This window comes from Alexandromys fortis, unplaced genomic scaffold (assembly GCF_014885135.2).
Source record: "Alexandromys fortis isolate MF-2015 unplaced genomic scaffold, M_Fortis_MF-2015_v1.1 scaffold_146, whole genome shotgun sequence".
NCBI classification, from domain to species: domain Eukaryota; kingdom Metazoa; phylum Chordata; class Mammalia; order Rodentia; family Cricetidae; genus Alexandromys; species Alexandromys fortis.
The window spans coordinates 1634895-1651433 of record NW_026068042.1 but is presented as its reverse complement, the minus strand read 5'-3'; the positions used below and the strand labels follow the sequence as shown (position 1 = coordinate 1651433).

General features: G+C 50.5%; 1 protein-coding gene across 2 annotated transcripts in view; it reads left to right on the top strand.

The window, feature by feature from the left end:
* Positions 1-6569, top strand: part of Rgs10 (regulator of G protein signaling 10) — a 37578-nt gene extending 31009 nt beyond the window's left edge. For both annotated transcript variants that reach the window (XM_050166072.1, XM_050166073.1), the window contains exon 5: positions 6142-6569. In XM_050166072.1, the coding sequence (XP_050022029.1) occupies positions 6142-6288 (147 nt within the window). In that variant the 3' untranslated portion in view covers positions 6289-6569. The remainder of the gene's footprint in view (positions 1-6141) is intronic.
* The last annotated feature ends 9970 nt before the right edge of the window (positions 6570-16539 follow it).

Genomic DNA, 16539 nt, shown 5'->3' with positions numbered 1-16539 from the left:
CGGCCATGACCACTACGTGGTAGATTGGATCTTGGCGTGATTCCCATCCTGTCTCAGAGTCCACACAGGTTCTGTGTCTCAGTGTGGCTTCTGTGTCCCCACGTGTAAAATGGAGACTGTAGGCTAACGTGCTTCTCCTCTTCCAGAAGGAGCTTTGTACTGCTCCTTCCAACAGACCTGCGTGCGGCCAGAATGCCCTCATCCTTCGGGAGTGCCACTGTCTAGTCAAGGTCAAACACAGCAACATGGCCTCCTCAGTGTGCCAGGTTCCTAGTCACAGCCTCGGCCGAGGAAGGAACCAAGTCTGGGCTCTCTGCTTCCCATCCTCTTCCTACACGTTATTAGACAAGGGTAGACTGGTGATATGAAGGGCCTCCGGGCCTCCCGGGGTTCACCCCAGCTCCCCTGTTTCTGCACACAGGACCTTGGTCTGAGCTCCCCTGCACCACCATCGCCCCTCCTTCTGGGCCGTGGTTGGCAATCAGAGCCAGGATGTACGCCATCTCTGTATGGGTACTGTTGACATTCACTCCCAAAGATCAGATCCAGCCCAGAAATGAGCACTTTCCAGGGTGGGCATGGATTTCTGTTCCAGTGGAGAGCAAAGGGGTTGCACACCCGTGTGGTCAGGTGTCTTCAGTAGGGTGGGGCATGGAGGACTTTCAGACTGACCTTACAACTCTAAGATAAGAGACTCCTTGTCACGGCAGAAGTGCCATGAATTGTCACTGAACTTCAAATTTGAGCTTCACAGACTCTGGGTAGCCCACACTGAGACAGTATATTTTGCCCCATGCAGAGGGCCTTTCTGACTTGATTTCTGATCTTCTTGGGGTCCTGATCCCACCCTTGGCACATTTACATGCCTGTGAACTAGAAGTGATATCCAGATCAACAAAACCTTTCTGGTGGCCCAGTCATGCTTAGGGGACAGGGTCTGCCCTCTTCGGCTTGGCACTAGCCTGCTGTCTGCCAGCCACCCTCAGACCTCCTGGGTGCACCCGTTCCTTCCTTAGAAGAGGAAAACGGACTTCCATCTCACAGAGTGGGCACATCAGTTCTGTAGGTACAAGGAGAGAGGGAGAGAGGGAGAAGGAGGGAGGGAGGGAGGGAGAAAGGAGGGAGGAAGGGAGAGGGGAAGGGATGAAGGGGAGGGAGGGAAGGAGGGAGAATGCGCAGCAAAATCCCTTTAGCAAACTTCATGTTACATTGAAAGATTTTGTTTTTCCCTCCTTATGTGAAGTGACCTGGAAGCAGGGTACGTATTTCCTTTAGCCCTTCTCATGCACTTGATTTTGAGGTGATCAAATATTTATCAGGTCAAAATGCAGTGGATGGAGGCAGCAGATTAACCTGGAACCACTGCTCAGAGGCTGAGAGCTGGCGGGTTCCTCCCCTAGAAGAGCATGTTGGGAACTACAAGGCCGTTTTGTTTTTTGTTTTTTGTTTTTTGTTTTTTTCCTCCTTGAAGCTCCATTCGGAACTTGAGGAGGCATGGTGGGCATCTGGGTAATACAGGGATGCTGCACTGGAAGGCAATGGGCAGGGCACAGTTGCCCAGGAGCAGGACGTAGCAGGGAATCCCAGGCAACCGGGGGCTAAACAGTTTATAGCACAGGCGTGCAGGTGTGGGGCCTGAAGACCAGAAAGCCTTGCTAAGCCACATCTGTCTCGGAAAAAAAAATCCCCGCAGCAGCCCAGCTGCCTGCTCACAGTTTCTGCCTTGCCCACTGGTGACAAATCACTCCTGGGCTGTGCTCGGAGGCCACTTCCACCTCTTCCTTCCCCTGTCTGAGTTGTCTAGAATTCTGACCACATTGTTTAGGTCCGGGTTGGCTGTGCCGGTAGGGTTGGCTTTCCTGGTCAGAGCTCTGGCTTCATAGAACTAACTGGGGTTCTGGGGCCCAGCTCGTCTCTGCTGGGGATGAAGCTCCTTGGCCTTGATCTGCTGTCTTCAGGACCGCGAGGGAGTTCACGTGGTAGCCATTTCCTGGTGTCGTACTAACTGCCGATCTCATGCTTTTAAACAGCAAAAACTTCTTGCACAACTAGACTAGGAGCCTAGAACCATCTGTGGACAGGGTCTGGGCTCCTGAGGAAGGCTCTAGAAGACGAACTTGCCTTCCCCTTCCAGCTTCTGGTCAGTTCCTTGTCATCCTTGGAGTCTGTAGGCTATGACCCTGTCACCTCTGTCTCTGTCACTCTCGTCAGATGGCTTCCTCCTTTCTACACCTGTCCGACATCCCGTGCTGGAATCCTCCCTTACAGCCCTCCAGGATGTGACTGTGTCTGGAGACAGGGTAATTAAGTTAAATCAGGTCACACCGGTGGGCCCTGATCCGAAGCGACAAGTGTTTGGTTGTTTTAAGGGGTTATGCTTATGTGTGTGACAACATGCGTGTGGAGGTCAGAGGACAACTTTGAGGAGCTGGTTCTCTCCTCCCACAGTGATGTGAATGATGGAAATCAAACTCAGGTTCCCAGGCCCTCGTGGCAAGCCCGCTCACCTGCTGAGCCATCTTGCTGGCCCCTGATGGGTGTTCTCTTAGGGCATACATGGGGGACAGCCATGAGACACACAGAGAGAGGCCCTGGAAGAAGTCAGCCTGCTGGTAGCTTGACCTCAGATTCTGGCCTCTGGAACTCTGAGGGAAAGTTGTCCATGGTTCTGTTTTGCCAGGCAGAGCTGAGCAGCCCTCGTCATCCTGCCAAGCCCTCGCCCTAAGACCTGTTTTCCTCCTCTGTGAGACCACAGTCCCCAGGGCATTGTCATGGTTTCGGGGGAGAGCGCTCTGTCGGATGCCTGGAGTGTGTGGCCCCAGATCTCTCAGCCATGTTGGCCCTCACTTGACGGTCTGCTGAACACACGGGAAACATGCTAGGCTCCGACACGGCCGTTTGTCCTGCGATGGGCTGTGGTCAGTAGCCAGTGAAGGATTTGGAGTCAACTTCCTCGTGTTTTCTGTCAACCTGCTGCATCTCACAAATGAGGGGCTCCGTTGTGGAAACTCTTGGGGCCCAACACTCTCATGCCCATGCCAGGGGGCCATTGTGAGTAGCCGTGGGAAGCTGGCCCGTGGACTCCCTGCAGAGCCACAGAGCTGTGAACATCCAGGAAGATGAAGTCTTCCTGGGCCTGCTGCCCACAGCTGCTTCCTAGTTCCCCCAGCACCCAGAGGTGATGAAAGCCAGACATCCGGAAACCACAGCCTAAGGACTTCGGGTCTGACTGGGCATTTCACACCTGCCCACTGCAGGGAATGGCCCTGTGCTCTTGTTAAATCATTTGTGGCAGGGCCGGCAAGATGACTCAGCAGGTAAGAGCATTTGTCCACAAATCTAAGTTTGCTGCTTGGATCCTGTGGTAGAAGAAGAGAACCAACCCCTAAAAGCTGCCCACTGAGTCCTCTGACTTACGTATGTGTGCGCCGTGCTCACATTCCTCCTGCCCCCAACCCACAATAATAAAATAAATCCCCACAGAAAGATTTATTTTATTATTTTATATCTATGTATATTTTGCCTGCTTATATGTCTAGGCACCACATGCATGCCCGGTGTCGTGGTGTCCTGAGAAGTCAGAAAAGGGCATCAGATCCCCTGGGACTGGAGTTACAGGTGGTAATTCCATTGTGAGTTACCATGTGGGTGCTGGGAATCGAACGTGGGTCCTCTGCAAGAGCAACAAGTGCTCTTGATTGCTAAGCTGCCTCTCCCAGAGCCGAGGGAGCAGAGGAATGCAGAGTCTCTGGGGCTGTTGGGTACTATCCCCAAATAAAGCAGCCTTCCGGATTTGGCCTCTCACCTCGGCACACCCTGGGTGCCTCTAGCACACCCCTTTCTCTTCTCTCTGAAGTGTGAGCTTCAGACGGCAAACAGGATACTCCTCTCCCAGCCACAGAGACTTCAGAGGAGAGGCCCTACCCCTGCTACTGGTGCTGGCTGGGTTTGCTGGGGACCTGGGGGAAGTGACGGGGGTATAGGACTGCATGCCCGGAAAGGCCTTCACAGAACTGGCTCCCTCAGGCACACTCAGAGCCAGGCGGGCACCTGTTAGATCTTCTGGGGATCCATGTACCTGAAGAGCTGAAGGATGCCCAGTGGTGGAGGGCATTGATACCTGCTTAGCACATTTGTGGGAAACCTAGAGAGGAGAATGAGGTTTCTTATCCCCAGCCTCCTCCCTCTGCTGTTGATTATTGTCTTGATTTCTGGGGTGTTACATTTTCATAAAAAGTGATGTATCCAAACCTTAGCTAGTTATGCTCTCTTCAAAATTACAAAATTGGCACAAAATAGGTAAACCACTGCAGAGCTTGGGTAGGAATGGAATGGCCCAGGGAATGGTGGGCACGGGGTGGACGCTATGAGCAGCGCAATGTGCCCAATGTTTCCTGGGTGTGGTCTCTGCAAAATGGGTGATTTGGTCCTCCCGCAGCCCTGCTGAGAAGGTGAAGGTGAAAGACAAAACGTTCCTATCCCTTCCCTGGGCACCTCCCACCTTCCAAGTGGATGTCCCGTGGCCTCAGCCCCTGCATGTGTAGGGAGAAGGCAGGTTTAAAAGACATCAGGATTTTACCACCCACTTGGAAACCCTGCCTGGTAGTGAGTGGCATTCTGGAACTTTCTATTCAGTCAAGTCTGAGCTGCTATACAGGAAAGCACCTTGGTGTGCCTTATAGCTCTTTAATCTCAAGGTAAGAGCCAGTCACACACACACACACACACACACACACACACAGAATCACAGAGCTAGTCTCTCTCTCACACACACACATACACACATACACAGAGAGAGAGAGAGGCTCTGTGTGTGTGTGTGTGTGTGTGTGTGAGAGAGAGAGAGAGAGAGAGAGAGAGAGAGAGAGAGAGAGAGAGAGAGAATGTCTTGAAAAGATGAGTCTACACCAGCAGAAAAATGTGTCCTTCCTTCCTTTTCCTCTCATGTTACAGGGCGAGGGGAGGTGAGCAGGAGTGGGTCCAGGGGGTGTGGCCCAGAGACAGGGGGCTTCTATGTGGGGCCTCCGCACAGTGCATGTGTGGTGCCAGCAGGCGCCGCTCCGTCTAGTCCCAAGGACTCAGCCCCACCGTACCTCAGAACCCCTGCGTTCCAGAGACTGCAGCCTGCCTGGCTGACAGGGGTCTGCTCTGCTGCTGGCTTCTGTGTTCTCTGCAACTGAGACCTGGTCCTGCAGCCCCTCCTCATGCAGACTGTGCGAGCACCCCCTTCCCCTCCATGAGACATACTCCCTTTGTCTTGGCATGGTAATAGGTTTGAGCTCTCCAACACCAAACCTTCTGGGTCCTAATATGAGGCTTCAAAAAGAGTTTTTGTTTTCCAGACAAGTCTCATGTAGCTCAGGCTGAATTCCACTCACTATGTAGCCGAGGCTGAGCTTGAACTCCTGAGTGGTGGCGTGTGCCACCATACATGGCCAGTGAAGATTCTTAAAGGGCCATTTGAGGCAAAGGCGTGACTCAGGCTGTGTGCATCTGTACTTCCATGGAAAATAAAGATGTATTTGTGCATGTGATTCTCTGGAGCCCATTGAGACTGTTACGTGATGGCCAAAAGTGTCCGGGGTGTTTGCCTTGTCCAGCACAGCCCTACCCTAGTGTTCTTGTTGTTATTATTACCAGTGTGTGTATGTGCAATGTGTGTGTCAGTGTGGGCATGTGTGTGGGGGTCGGAGGACAACTTTTGGAAGTCAGTTCTCTCTCCACCGTGGGTCTTGGGGATGGAAGTCAGGTCATCAGACTTGCATGGCAAGTACTTTTACTTACGGAGGGATTTCATGGGGCCTGTACTAGCATGTGTTGTGTGTGTGCGCCTTTGTGCGTGTGTCTGTGTGTATGTGTGTCGTGTCTGTGTGTGTATCTGTGTGTATATTGTGTGTATGTGTCTGTGTGTATATGTGTGTCTGTGTCTATGTGTATGTACGTGCATGTGTGTATGTGCATGCGTGTATGCATCTGTGTGTATATGTGTGTGTCTCTGTGTGTATATGTGCGTGTGTGTCTATGTGTGTGTGTGTGTGTGTGTGTGTCTGTGCTCACACGCATGCTTGAGGGTGTTACTCTTTGGCCTGTGGTAGGTCTGAGTTTGTGGTGGCCCTCAGACTCTTTCTCTTTCCTCTTTAGATCTTCAATCTCATGAAGTATGACAGCTACAGCCGCTTCTTGAAGTCTGACTTGTTTTTGAAACACAAGAGGACGGAGGAAGAGGAAGAAGATCCTCCCGATGCTCAAACCGCAGCTAAACGAGCTTCCAGAATTTACAACACATGAGCCCCCGAGAGCCAGAGGAGTAGAGGGATGGACTCTTGGAACTGTGCAGGGTTGTCATCGCTTGTCACATTTGAGGACTGAAGTGTGCCAGACCTTCCCGTGGGATATGTGTATTTTATTACATGTTTGACCAGTAACTTTTGCATGATGACTAATCTTCCATTAAAAACAAAGTAGCTTTGAAGTTTCAGTTCACAAAACAAACGAGATTCCGCCAACACTGGACACTCAGAGCATTTTAATCCTAATTAAATTTCCTGTGAAGCCACAGGTGAAGCCTTTCACTACTTCCGCTTTGTGAGCCTTCATCCCGCCTCTCTGGCCTTGGTTGTGTGTCTCCACAGACTCTCTTGGCAAACACAGGAGTGGTGGGCATTGCTTGCTGATTGCGTTGGGGTTAAATAGTTCTTGAGAGAAGTTCAGAGATGTCTAAAGCAAATCTCCGACAGCTGCTAAGGATTGATTGACAGGAGTTGAGAGATAGCATTGGCAAAGGGCCGTTATTTTCTCATACGGGGTCCCTTGATCCTGCCATTTCACACAACACACATTTAAAGTTCGTTTTCACAGAAACACTGTCTCGGCCAAGGGAAAAAACAAAAGAGAAATTGTTCAGAGGTGATGGCTGCTCGTGGTGGTCTCCAGTGGGACTCCAGCCCAAGATGTGCTGACCTGGGGTTGATGGGTTGTTCCCCCTTTCCCTTTGACTACCTAGAGACAGATCAACCCTGTACCTTCTTCTCAAAATGCCTTTCTGAATTTATGAACTCTGGCTTGACATTCCAACGAGGGGAAAGAAGTGCTGTCTGTATGTGTTCAAGCCCAAGGCCAGGCTGGTCTACATATGAAGTCTGCTTGCAGCTGGGTGGAGAGGCTGGGAATGACCAGGTACCCCTCTTTTACAGTGGAGCCCAGCAGGGCCCCAGATCAGACTCAGCTTCCTTCAGCTAGTGTCCACACCTCTTTCAGGGCTCAACACCGTTGCTAGACTGTCTCTAGCATGCTTGCTAGCTCTCATTGGTACCCACAATGAGCCTCTGTCGCTATGGGCCTTCCGGAATCAGGCTTTATTGTTCGCAAAACCCCCTGCCATTGAGGTGACTGTGCAACTTACTGCTTAAACCAGGACACTTGAGAGACAATGTGAGGTACATTTTAAAATATGATGGGCAGGCATGTTGTAATCCCAGCTCTTGGGAGGCAGAGGTGGGCCCATCTCAGTGAGTTCGAAGTCAGCCTGGTCAACATATAAAGTTCAGGCCAGCTAGGGATACATAATGAGAATTTGTCTCATGAGATAGTCAAGAGCTGGAGAGGTGGTTCAGTGGTTAAGAGCCCTAGCGGCTCTCCCAAAACACCTGGGGTCAGTTCCTAACATCTGCATGGTAGCCTACAACTATTTGTAACTCCAGTTGCAAGGGATCCAGTGCCCTCTTCTGGCCTCTGTGGGAACTGCAAGCGCATGGTGCACATATATCCATGCAGGCAAAACACTCATACACATAAAATAAAAGCAAATCTTAAATAAAAATATTCAAAAATACAAACCCCAAAAGAATTATAGTGTCCTGACATCTCTGATAAAGCATGAACACCGATTCCCTGATGATGACCTTCTGATGACCTTGCCCTATCTGGACTCCCTAGTCTGCTGGCTGCTTCCTGTCCTTTCCTCTTGGTCTTGGAGGAGGAGTGCCCTTTGGGGAATGATTCCCTGCTGAAGAAAGAGCAACCACTGAGTATCTGCTGACAACTACGAACCCAGGACATGCACACCCCTGAGGCACACGTCTCCAATGTGTCTTCTCTGCCATGACAATGAGAATGACCCTAAGCATCCTGTTACCAAAACCACATGGTCACTGTGAGCAGAGTGGATCAGCACATTCTAAAGAGTAAAGTTAACAATGCAGGTCCTCCAGTCTACCTTTGTTTGGTTGGCCAGAGGGATGGGGTGGGGGGATCAAGGGTATGCAGGGGATCAGGGTATGCAGGGATCAGGGCTATGCAGGGGATCAGAAACATGCAGGGGATCAGGATATGCAGGGATCAGAGACATGCAGGGTATCAGGGCTATGCAGGGATCACGGCTATGCAGGGGATCAGGGGATACAGGGGACCTTCTATATCACCGTGGATGCAAGGGGCCAGGCTAGCAACTCTCAGAAAACCCATCAAGGGCAGAGACCAGAGTGGCTGGAGGCCTCCCTCTGACTTTCCTCTTACACCACTGGGTTCAGGGTCTATGTCAGAAGAAACTAAATGGAATGAAGGGAAAACCAAAGAGAGTCCATAAACTGTCCATATGAGGAAAAGTGCCCTCTCTCGTTCCCTCTCTCTTTGCTTCTTGACTACCAGAATCTTAGGTACTTATAGAATCTGGTACCTAGAGAAGCAGTTGCAATGAGATTAAAATGTAGGGCCCCAAAGAAATGCTTCTATCCAGCCCCTCACTTTTATCCTGTGTCTGTCCAGTCCATACACCGACCAACCCACTTGCCCATCATCCATGCATCCATCAAACATCCACCCACCCACCCATCACCCCCCTCCATCTATCCATCCAACATCTTTCTGTTCATCCACCCATCACCCACCCTCTGTCCATCCTTCCAGCATCCATCTACTCACCCGCCCATCACTCATACACCCATCGTGGTCCACTCATTCATCCACGGATTAGTATCTAAGCTAATTCTGCCGTGTTCTAAGGATTACTAGACGCCAGGACTGAAGTGTGTGTGTGGAAACAGAAGAATAAACAACGGTGACAAGTCACACACCATCGAAATTTATAGATGAAGTTTTATTATTATTAAGGCCTAGTAAGGCTAGCAAGCCAGGAGACAGTTCCTACTTTAGAGACTTGGTTGCTCTCAGTTCCTAAGAGGGGGTTATGCAGTCACGCAGGGCCATGTGGGGCTGGTTGCTCAAGGGTGCCAATGGGAGGCAGAACAAAGGGCGGCATGGAGTGCGGCCTTCTTGTCATTTCCTGGGTAAGGCGAGCAAGGCCAGGATGTTTGGGATTGGCCAGTATGCATATTTTTGCTAGGCTCCTGGATATGGCTGTCCCCAGATACCTTGTACCTGGCTGTGGGGCCGTAAGGGTAGGTGGACCGAGGCCCAGCATGGAAGAGCCTGAGAAAAGTATAGTCTAGTTGGTGTGTTCTAACATGGCTGCTTTGTGTGTGAAGGGATACAGTCCAGTGACTTATGGCTTAGAACTTGGCTGGCTCTGGGGGGAACATCCTCTCCAGTGTCAGCAAGGTCCCAGATGTCATGGCAGCAGAATAAAAAGACATGCTCCGTCCAGTGGTCTCCAGGGACCTTAGCACTCAGCCTGCAGGCCACGGGTGCATTTTGCTGTCTTTGCCTGGGCATCTGTTTAAAATCTCGCTACGCCGATGCCTCAGGCAGATAATGGCATCAGCTCCTGTAGCCCACAGGCTCTCTCTGTCCGGTTGCTGTTGCCCTGTCTCAGGCCACTCACCGGCCTCTGTTACCAGGTCGTTCTCAGTGTGCACCCTCATCTCCATTTCCCACCTGCAGAGAGTACAGCCCAGGGGACCTTTTTCTCTGACTTTATGGTCACTCGTTCCTCTTCCCTATGTGCTCCGCTGCCCTGCCTGGCTTTCTGAGAGTAAGCCACAGTGCTTTTCTCCCTGGGGGTTCTGCACTGTCTGCCTTCTTTTCATTGTTAAAATCATGCTCTCTCTCTCTCTCTCTCTCTCTCTCTCTCTCTCTCTCTCTCTCTCTCTCTGTGTGTGCATACATGTGTAGGTCAGAGGACAGTTTGCAAGAGTTGGTTCCCACCTCCCACCACCTGGGTCCTGGATTTGAGCGCGGGTGGTCAGGCATGGCAGGGAGTGCCCTGTCTGAGGAGCCATCTCACATCCCTGCTGTGCCTTCTCCATGGGGGACTCCTCTCTAGAGGCGACAGGAACCACTGGGGCTCTTTCTCTTAGCCCCAGTGGGCTAAGAGATTTGGGGTGAGGTCACCAGATCGAATAGTAAATACAAAGGCACACTTGTGAGGGGGGATCTGAGGCTAGAGCCACACCTGTCTTCCGACCCAGCTCCCCTTTGGCCCACGCCCTTATCGGACAGAACCTTTGCAAGGCCACGCGCTGGGGTGAATGCTGGTCTTTAAGCAAGCAGGCTCATTTCTCACCCAGCAGGTATTAAATGAGCACCAACTACACACACCACATCCTGGGCTGCGGGTCCCCTGTGGGGGAGTGGCTGCCATGAGAATGGCCCGGGGAAAGTGCTGCATGAATCCTGTCTTGGGGAAGCAGCTGGGTGATGTGATGGTCCCAAAGAGGGACGGATGGATGGGAGTGCCCGATTGTGCTCAGCCCTGAGGCTCACAGGCTAGGTTGTACTGGGGGTGCTAGTCCGCGACAGGCAATGGTGGGTGAGCTCTGCTCTTCTGGGGGGTGACCTTTCATTTCAGCCTCGGAGGAGAAGAGCTGGGCCTGAGCTAAGCTTCTTCCGATGGCCGTGGTGACTGGGCCACGGACATGCATTGTGTCATGTGTCACAGAGTTAGAAGCTGATTAATTGACAGCCAGCACCCAGGCCCCAGCTCTGCCTTGGGGGAGGACTCTTTGTTTATAAGCTCTGCAAACTATCCAGCGAGCACAGTCCGGGTTCACATCCGCTACTGTTTACTTTCATTTTGCCTGTGGTTGTTCATTTGTTTAAGTGTGCTCCATGGTCATGCACCATCAGCTTCCAGGGATTCTGTTCTTGATTGTCTTTCTCCACAAGGTTAGCTCAGTGCAAGGCAGCCAGAGCTATAAAGAGGCCAATGGCTAGCAAGGGTACGAAGAAACTTCACTGCTGAAATCAGCGCCAACCCTTGAGCAGGCACTGTGACCTCTCACAGGATTCCCACCCAGATTGCCAGTCCAGAGTCACAGGGAAAGCTGTAGGAGCCTGTGGGCGAGGGCCTTGCAGGTGGTAACTGCTGGGGGCTGGGCTGGAGGGGTGGTCCCAAAGCTGTGGCCACCGGGAGAAAGGTGGCCCTTTTCAGACTCTCACAAAGCCAGACAGAGGCGGCTGGGTGTTCGCAGCAGCTCTTCTTTCCCACACTGTACCATGTAACACACCACTCACCTTGAGTTCTGAGGGTTTTGGGGGGTGTATGTGTTCATGTGTGCATGCATGTGTGGAGTGGAGGAGGTCAGGATTAAATTCTGCCTCAATTGTTCCCCACATTGTCTTTTTTGTCCCCGCCTCCCCTGTTCTAGGGTTGCAGGTCCAGCCACCATGTCTGGCATTTGTGTGGGTGCTGAGAATCTGAACTCAGGTCCTCATGCTTGCATGGCAAACATTTTACCCACTGAACCATCTCCGCAGCTCAAGGTTTTGGGTTTTTTTTCCTTAACTCTTTGGGGTCTGCTACCCAGCTCTCAAATAAATACACAGAAACTTATTCTTACTTATGGATGCCCAGCCTTAGCTTGGCTTGTTTCTAGCCAGCTGTTCTAATTTAAATTAACCTGTTTCTCTTCTATCTTTTGCCTCTGGGATTTTTGCCTTTCTTTATTCTATATGTCTTTCTTTCCTTCTTCCTTCATGGCTGGCTGTGTGGCTGGCCCCTGGTGTCTTCCTCCTCTTCTCTCTTTTTTTTTTGTTCCTCCCTCCTCTCTCTCTCTCTCTCTCTCTCTCTCTCTCTCTCTCTCTCTCTCTCTCTTTAAAGATTTATTTAATTACATATACAGTGTTCTGCTTGCATGTATACTTGCAGGCCAGAAGAGGGCACAAGATATCATTACAGATGGTTATGAGCCACCATGTGGTTGCTGGGAATTGAACTCAGGACCTCTGGAAGAGCAGTCAGTGCTCTTAGCCTCTGAGCCATCTCTCCAGTCTCATCTTCTCTCTTTCTTGAGCCTAGATTTCTCCTTCTATTTATTCTCTCTGCCTGACAGCCCCACCTATTCCTCTCCTGCCTAGCTATTGATGAGTCAGCTCTTTATTAGACCAATCAGGTGTTTTAGGCTGGCAAAGTAACACAGCTTCACAGAGTTCAGCAAATGGAACAAAAAATGCAGCACATCTTTGCATTGCTAAACAAATGTTCCACAGTGGAAACGAACACAGCACATCCTCAGCTAGAATCCCACAACTGTGCTGCATCCTGCTTCCACCTGTCCCCTCGCCCTCATTCCACCCAGCATCTGTTAGAAACACAGACTTGGCCAGATGCACTCACTCTGTTGTCTTCCTCTCCTCCTCCATGTCCCCCCTCCATCTCCCCTTCCCCCTCCATCTTCCCTTCTTCCATCTCTCCCTCCCCATCTTCTTCCCCCTCCCCTTCCCCTCCTTCTCCATCTCCCCCTCCTCCTCTCCCTCCCCTTCCATCTCCCCCTCCTCCCCCCCTCCTCCATATCCCCTCCTTCCAGAATGAAGATTCAGGTTACACCTGTTGTCTTAGGTCTACAGGGCCAGAGAGATCTGGGTCCAGCTTGCCTCACTTCCTGTAATCTCCCAGCCTCTCTCTTAACAGCTTCCGGGATCTGGAGTCAGCTCTGTAAGCAGGCACCAAGCTACATTTGTTTCTCAAGAAGAAAAAGGTTATAGGACAAGCAGTCTTGGTCTTGTCTTCCTTTTGGTCTCCAGGACATGCAGAGGGGTCCTGACCCCTGTCCAGTGGCAAAGCCAATGCTCCTTCAAAAAGTTCAGTTTTGTGTTTACAACCGATTTTTTCTTTACTGATATATAGTGGGTTCCTTTCCGTGCCAATAAACGTAATTATACCCCATTCCCCCAAAGTCTTGTTTGGAGATTAGATAGGGGATAAATGTTTCCCTTGTGCTAATTCTAGCTCAGTTTATATTACTGTTTTGCAACGTAGGCAAACTGTTTTCTTCTTATTTAAGCATCTAAACTCTGTGTTTTAAACTGTTATGGCATACAGATCTCCTCGGAATAACAGATGTCTGCTTGATAGAGCTGTTCCCCGGGAAAATAACTGGCTGCCTCCTGGTCTCCAGAGGGTGACTGTGCAAATATGCGTCTTCTCACCCTCTTAATGGAGGGCGCAAACACGGGGCCGCGGGCTGCACTTCCAGATGGGGACAGACACAGCGGCAAGGCTCTCAAGAGGCTGATCTTGTCCCTCCGGCTTAGAGGAAGGATGCTTCTTAAATCTCCTAGGTGAGCAAGGTCACGACACAGAGACACCAAAATGTGTGTGTACTTTTACAAAATTTGCAAGTTTCCCCAGAGTCTATAGATTACCACTACCACCATCACATTATAATTGTCATCATGGACCCTACCACCATCACCACCCCCGCTGCCATCATCATCATCACCATCATCATCATCATCATCATCATCATCATCATCATCATCATCATCATCTCTGACAGTGAGAATTTTGGATCACTCAAGTTGTGATGTTCCACTGCTGAAATTCTAACCCAGCTCTGTCACATCCTAGCTGTGGTCTTGGGTCCCACATCTTTTTAAGCCCATCTTCATCTCTTGTTAGATGGCGGTTGGTACCATGGGTGCCTATGCTTCAGTCTGTTTTGGCTCCTCTAACAGAACACCCTAGGCTGAGCAGCTTATGGACAACAGAGATTCACTCCAGAGGCTGGAAGCCCGAGGTTAAGGTACCAGCGGATGTGATCGCTGGTGGTGGGGCCGACTTCCTCACACAGGATGCCTCCTTACTGTGTTCCCACATGCTGACCGGGTAAGCTGACTCCCTCGGTCCTTTTCAGAAGGGCACCAATTCCTTTCTTAGATCAGAACTCTCAAAACTTAAGTTCCCTTCCCAAAGACTACCTACCCCTCTTAATCAGAACACACTGGGGACAAGCTTCCAACACATGACTTTTTCAGGGACATAAAGGTTCCTGGCACTGCATATGGCTCGGAAGAACATGTATGTCATGTGCCAGACACAGTGCCTGGTACACAGGGAGTTAACAAACGTTAGTGTACTGGGGAATCATGGAGCTACAGCGGTCGCCTGGTTTATCTGAGGCCACACGAGGAAGGACAGAGGTAACTGTTCTGACTCCTAGAGTGGGTTTCCTGTCACTGCCACCCGTGTAGCCCGAATACACGCCCCTCCCGCTGTCACCCGCACAGTCCGAACAATGCTACTCCCAGTGCGGTTTGTGCAGCCACAGGAAGCGCCCCAGGGCCAGAGCTGGGTCTGCCTGTCACTCAAATGATTAGTGTCCTAACCTGGCTGTGGTTTCTCAGGTGTATTCCTACCTCTTCAAACACTGTTAGCAAAGGAGCAATCGGGGGAGGGAGAGAGAGAGAGAGAGAGAGAGAGAGAGAGAGAGAGAGAGAGAGAGAGAGAGAGAGAGGAGAGAGCACTAATGGCAGAGCTCCCAACAGCTGGGACGTAGCTCAGTTTCCAACCTGAAGCCAGCTTCCTCATCAAATAGAGTGGTTAGGCTGAGGCAGGGGAATGGGAGGGGCTTGGAGGACCATGGGGAAGTAGCTAGGAAGGTTGGAGTGGGAAGTCTTTAGACATTCTGCATCTGAAGGAAGGAGAGGGGACCCTGGGGTCTTTGTGTCACTTGGCAGGAAGGCCTGAGTGGGGCCCACAGTACAAGCCTCGGGCGGTAGTCATACCTGAATCCCAGTGCTGCTGAGGAGTCAGAAGGGACCCCTGGGGTTCACTGGCCAGCTAGCCTAGCCAATCAGTGAGCTCCAGGTTCAGTGAGGAACCCTGTCTCGGGAAGTAAGGTGGAGGGTGACAGAAGATACCTGACATTGGTCTCTGGCCCCCACTGGAGCGCGCTCGCAGGAAGAGAAGGTTGCAGGATGTTTCCTGCAGTTCACAGCTCTACCTCAGGAGGGCGATAGTGAGCTATGGAGGAAGAAAGCCGCTTGGCTCCTAGCAGAGGAAGTTTTTGAGGAAAGAGGACCCTCAAGTCTGGGTCACCATCCTGGATGGATTCTTTTATATCAGAGGGTGTGAGAGGCCCCTTCCCCAGGTCTGGCTGTGAAGGCTCATGTACTAATCTTCAAAGACCTGCCAGGTCCGGTGCCAGGTGACCAGGGCCGCTGATCTGGCAACCAAATGCGGGTGGCAGAGGTTGAGATGCAGACTAAAAGACGAACAACTGCATCTCTCTTCTGGTCCCCAGGTCCCAGTGCTGCCTGAAAGACTCAAAGCACTTTCTGCCATGCTGAGATTTCCTCCAACTCTTGTTTGTTTGTTTGTTTAATAAACCGATTGGCCTATTAGCTCAGGTTTTTTTTTTTTTGTTTTTGTTTTTGTTTTTGTTTGTTGGAGACAGGGTTTCTCTGTAGCTTTTGGATCCTGTCCTGAAACTAGCTCTTGTAGACCAGGCTGGCCTCGAACTCACAGAGATCCCCCTGCCTCTGACTCCCAAGTGTTGGGATTAAAGGCGTGTGCCACCACCTTCCAGCTAGCTCAGGCTTCTTCTTAACTCATATATACATAATTGATTTTTATTGAGCTCTATATTTTTCTCTGCTCCTCTCCCTTCCTCTCCCCTCCCTTCAACCCTCTTACGTGTTTCCAATTTAGTCAAGAGATCTTGTCTTTTTCTACTTCCCATGTAGATTAGATCATGTACGGCTCTCTTAGAGCCCTCATTGTTGTCTAGGTTCTCTGGGATTGTGGATTGTAGCTGGCTTTCTTTGCTTTATGTTTAAAAACCACTTCTGAGTGAGAACATGTGATACTGTCTTTCTGGGTCTGGGTTACCTCACTCAGAATGATGACAACTCTTGTTTTTGATTTTAATTTCGTCCTCTGTTTTGGTCTCTGCTACTCTCAAAGACCCCACATAGTCCCAGAAGTCCATCAGCAGGATGCTTATGTTAATTTATTAATGGGGTGTGTGTGTAAGCAGCCTTTTATGGGATTTTCTTGTTGCCTTTTGGTACTGGGTCTTACACATGTAGCCCAGGCTGGTCTTGAACTCACTAGGTAGCCCAGGCTGGCCTTGAACTCATGACCGCCCTCCTTCAGTCTCCCAAGTGCTGAGATAACAAGCATACATCATCAAACACAACAGAAGCATTGTTTCAATAAAGTTTACTACTTTAAAGAACTGCAGGATTTTAATTTAATTTTATTTTACAATAAACTGACTGACCCTAAAGCTACATTAACAAAGATCAAGAAATGACTGGCTGGGTACACAGAAGTTTAAAGGCTTAAGATGGTTGAGATATTAAACTTCTCTCTTACCCATTACTTGACTTGAAAAGCAAATATTTAAATCCTCATCTTGA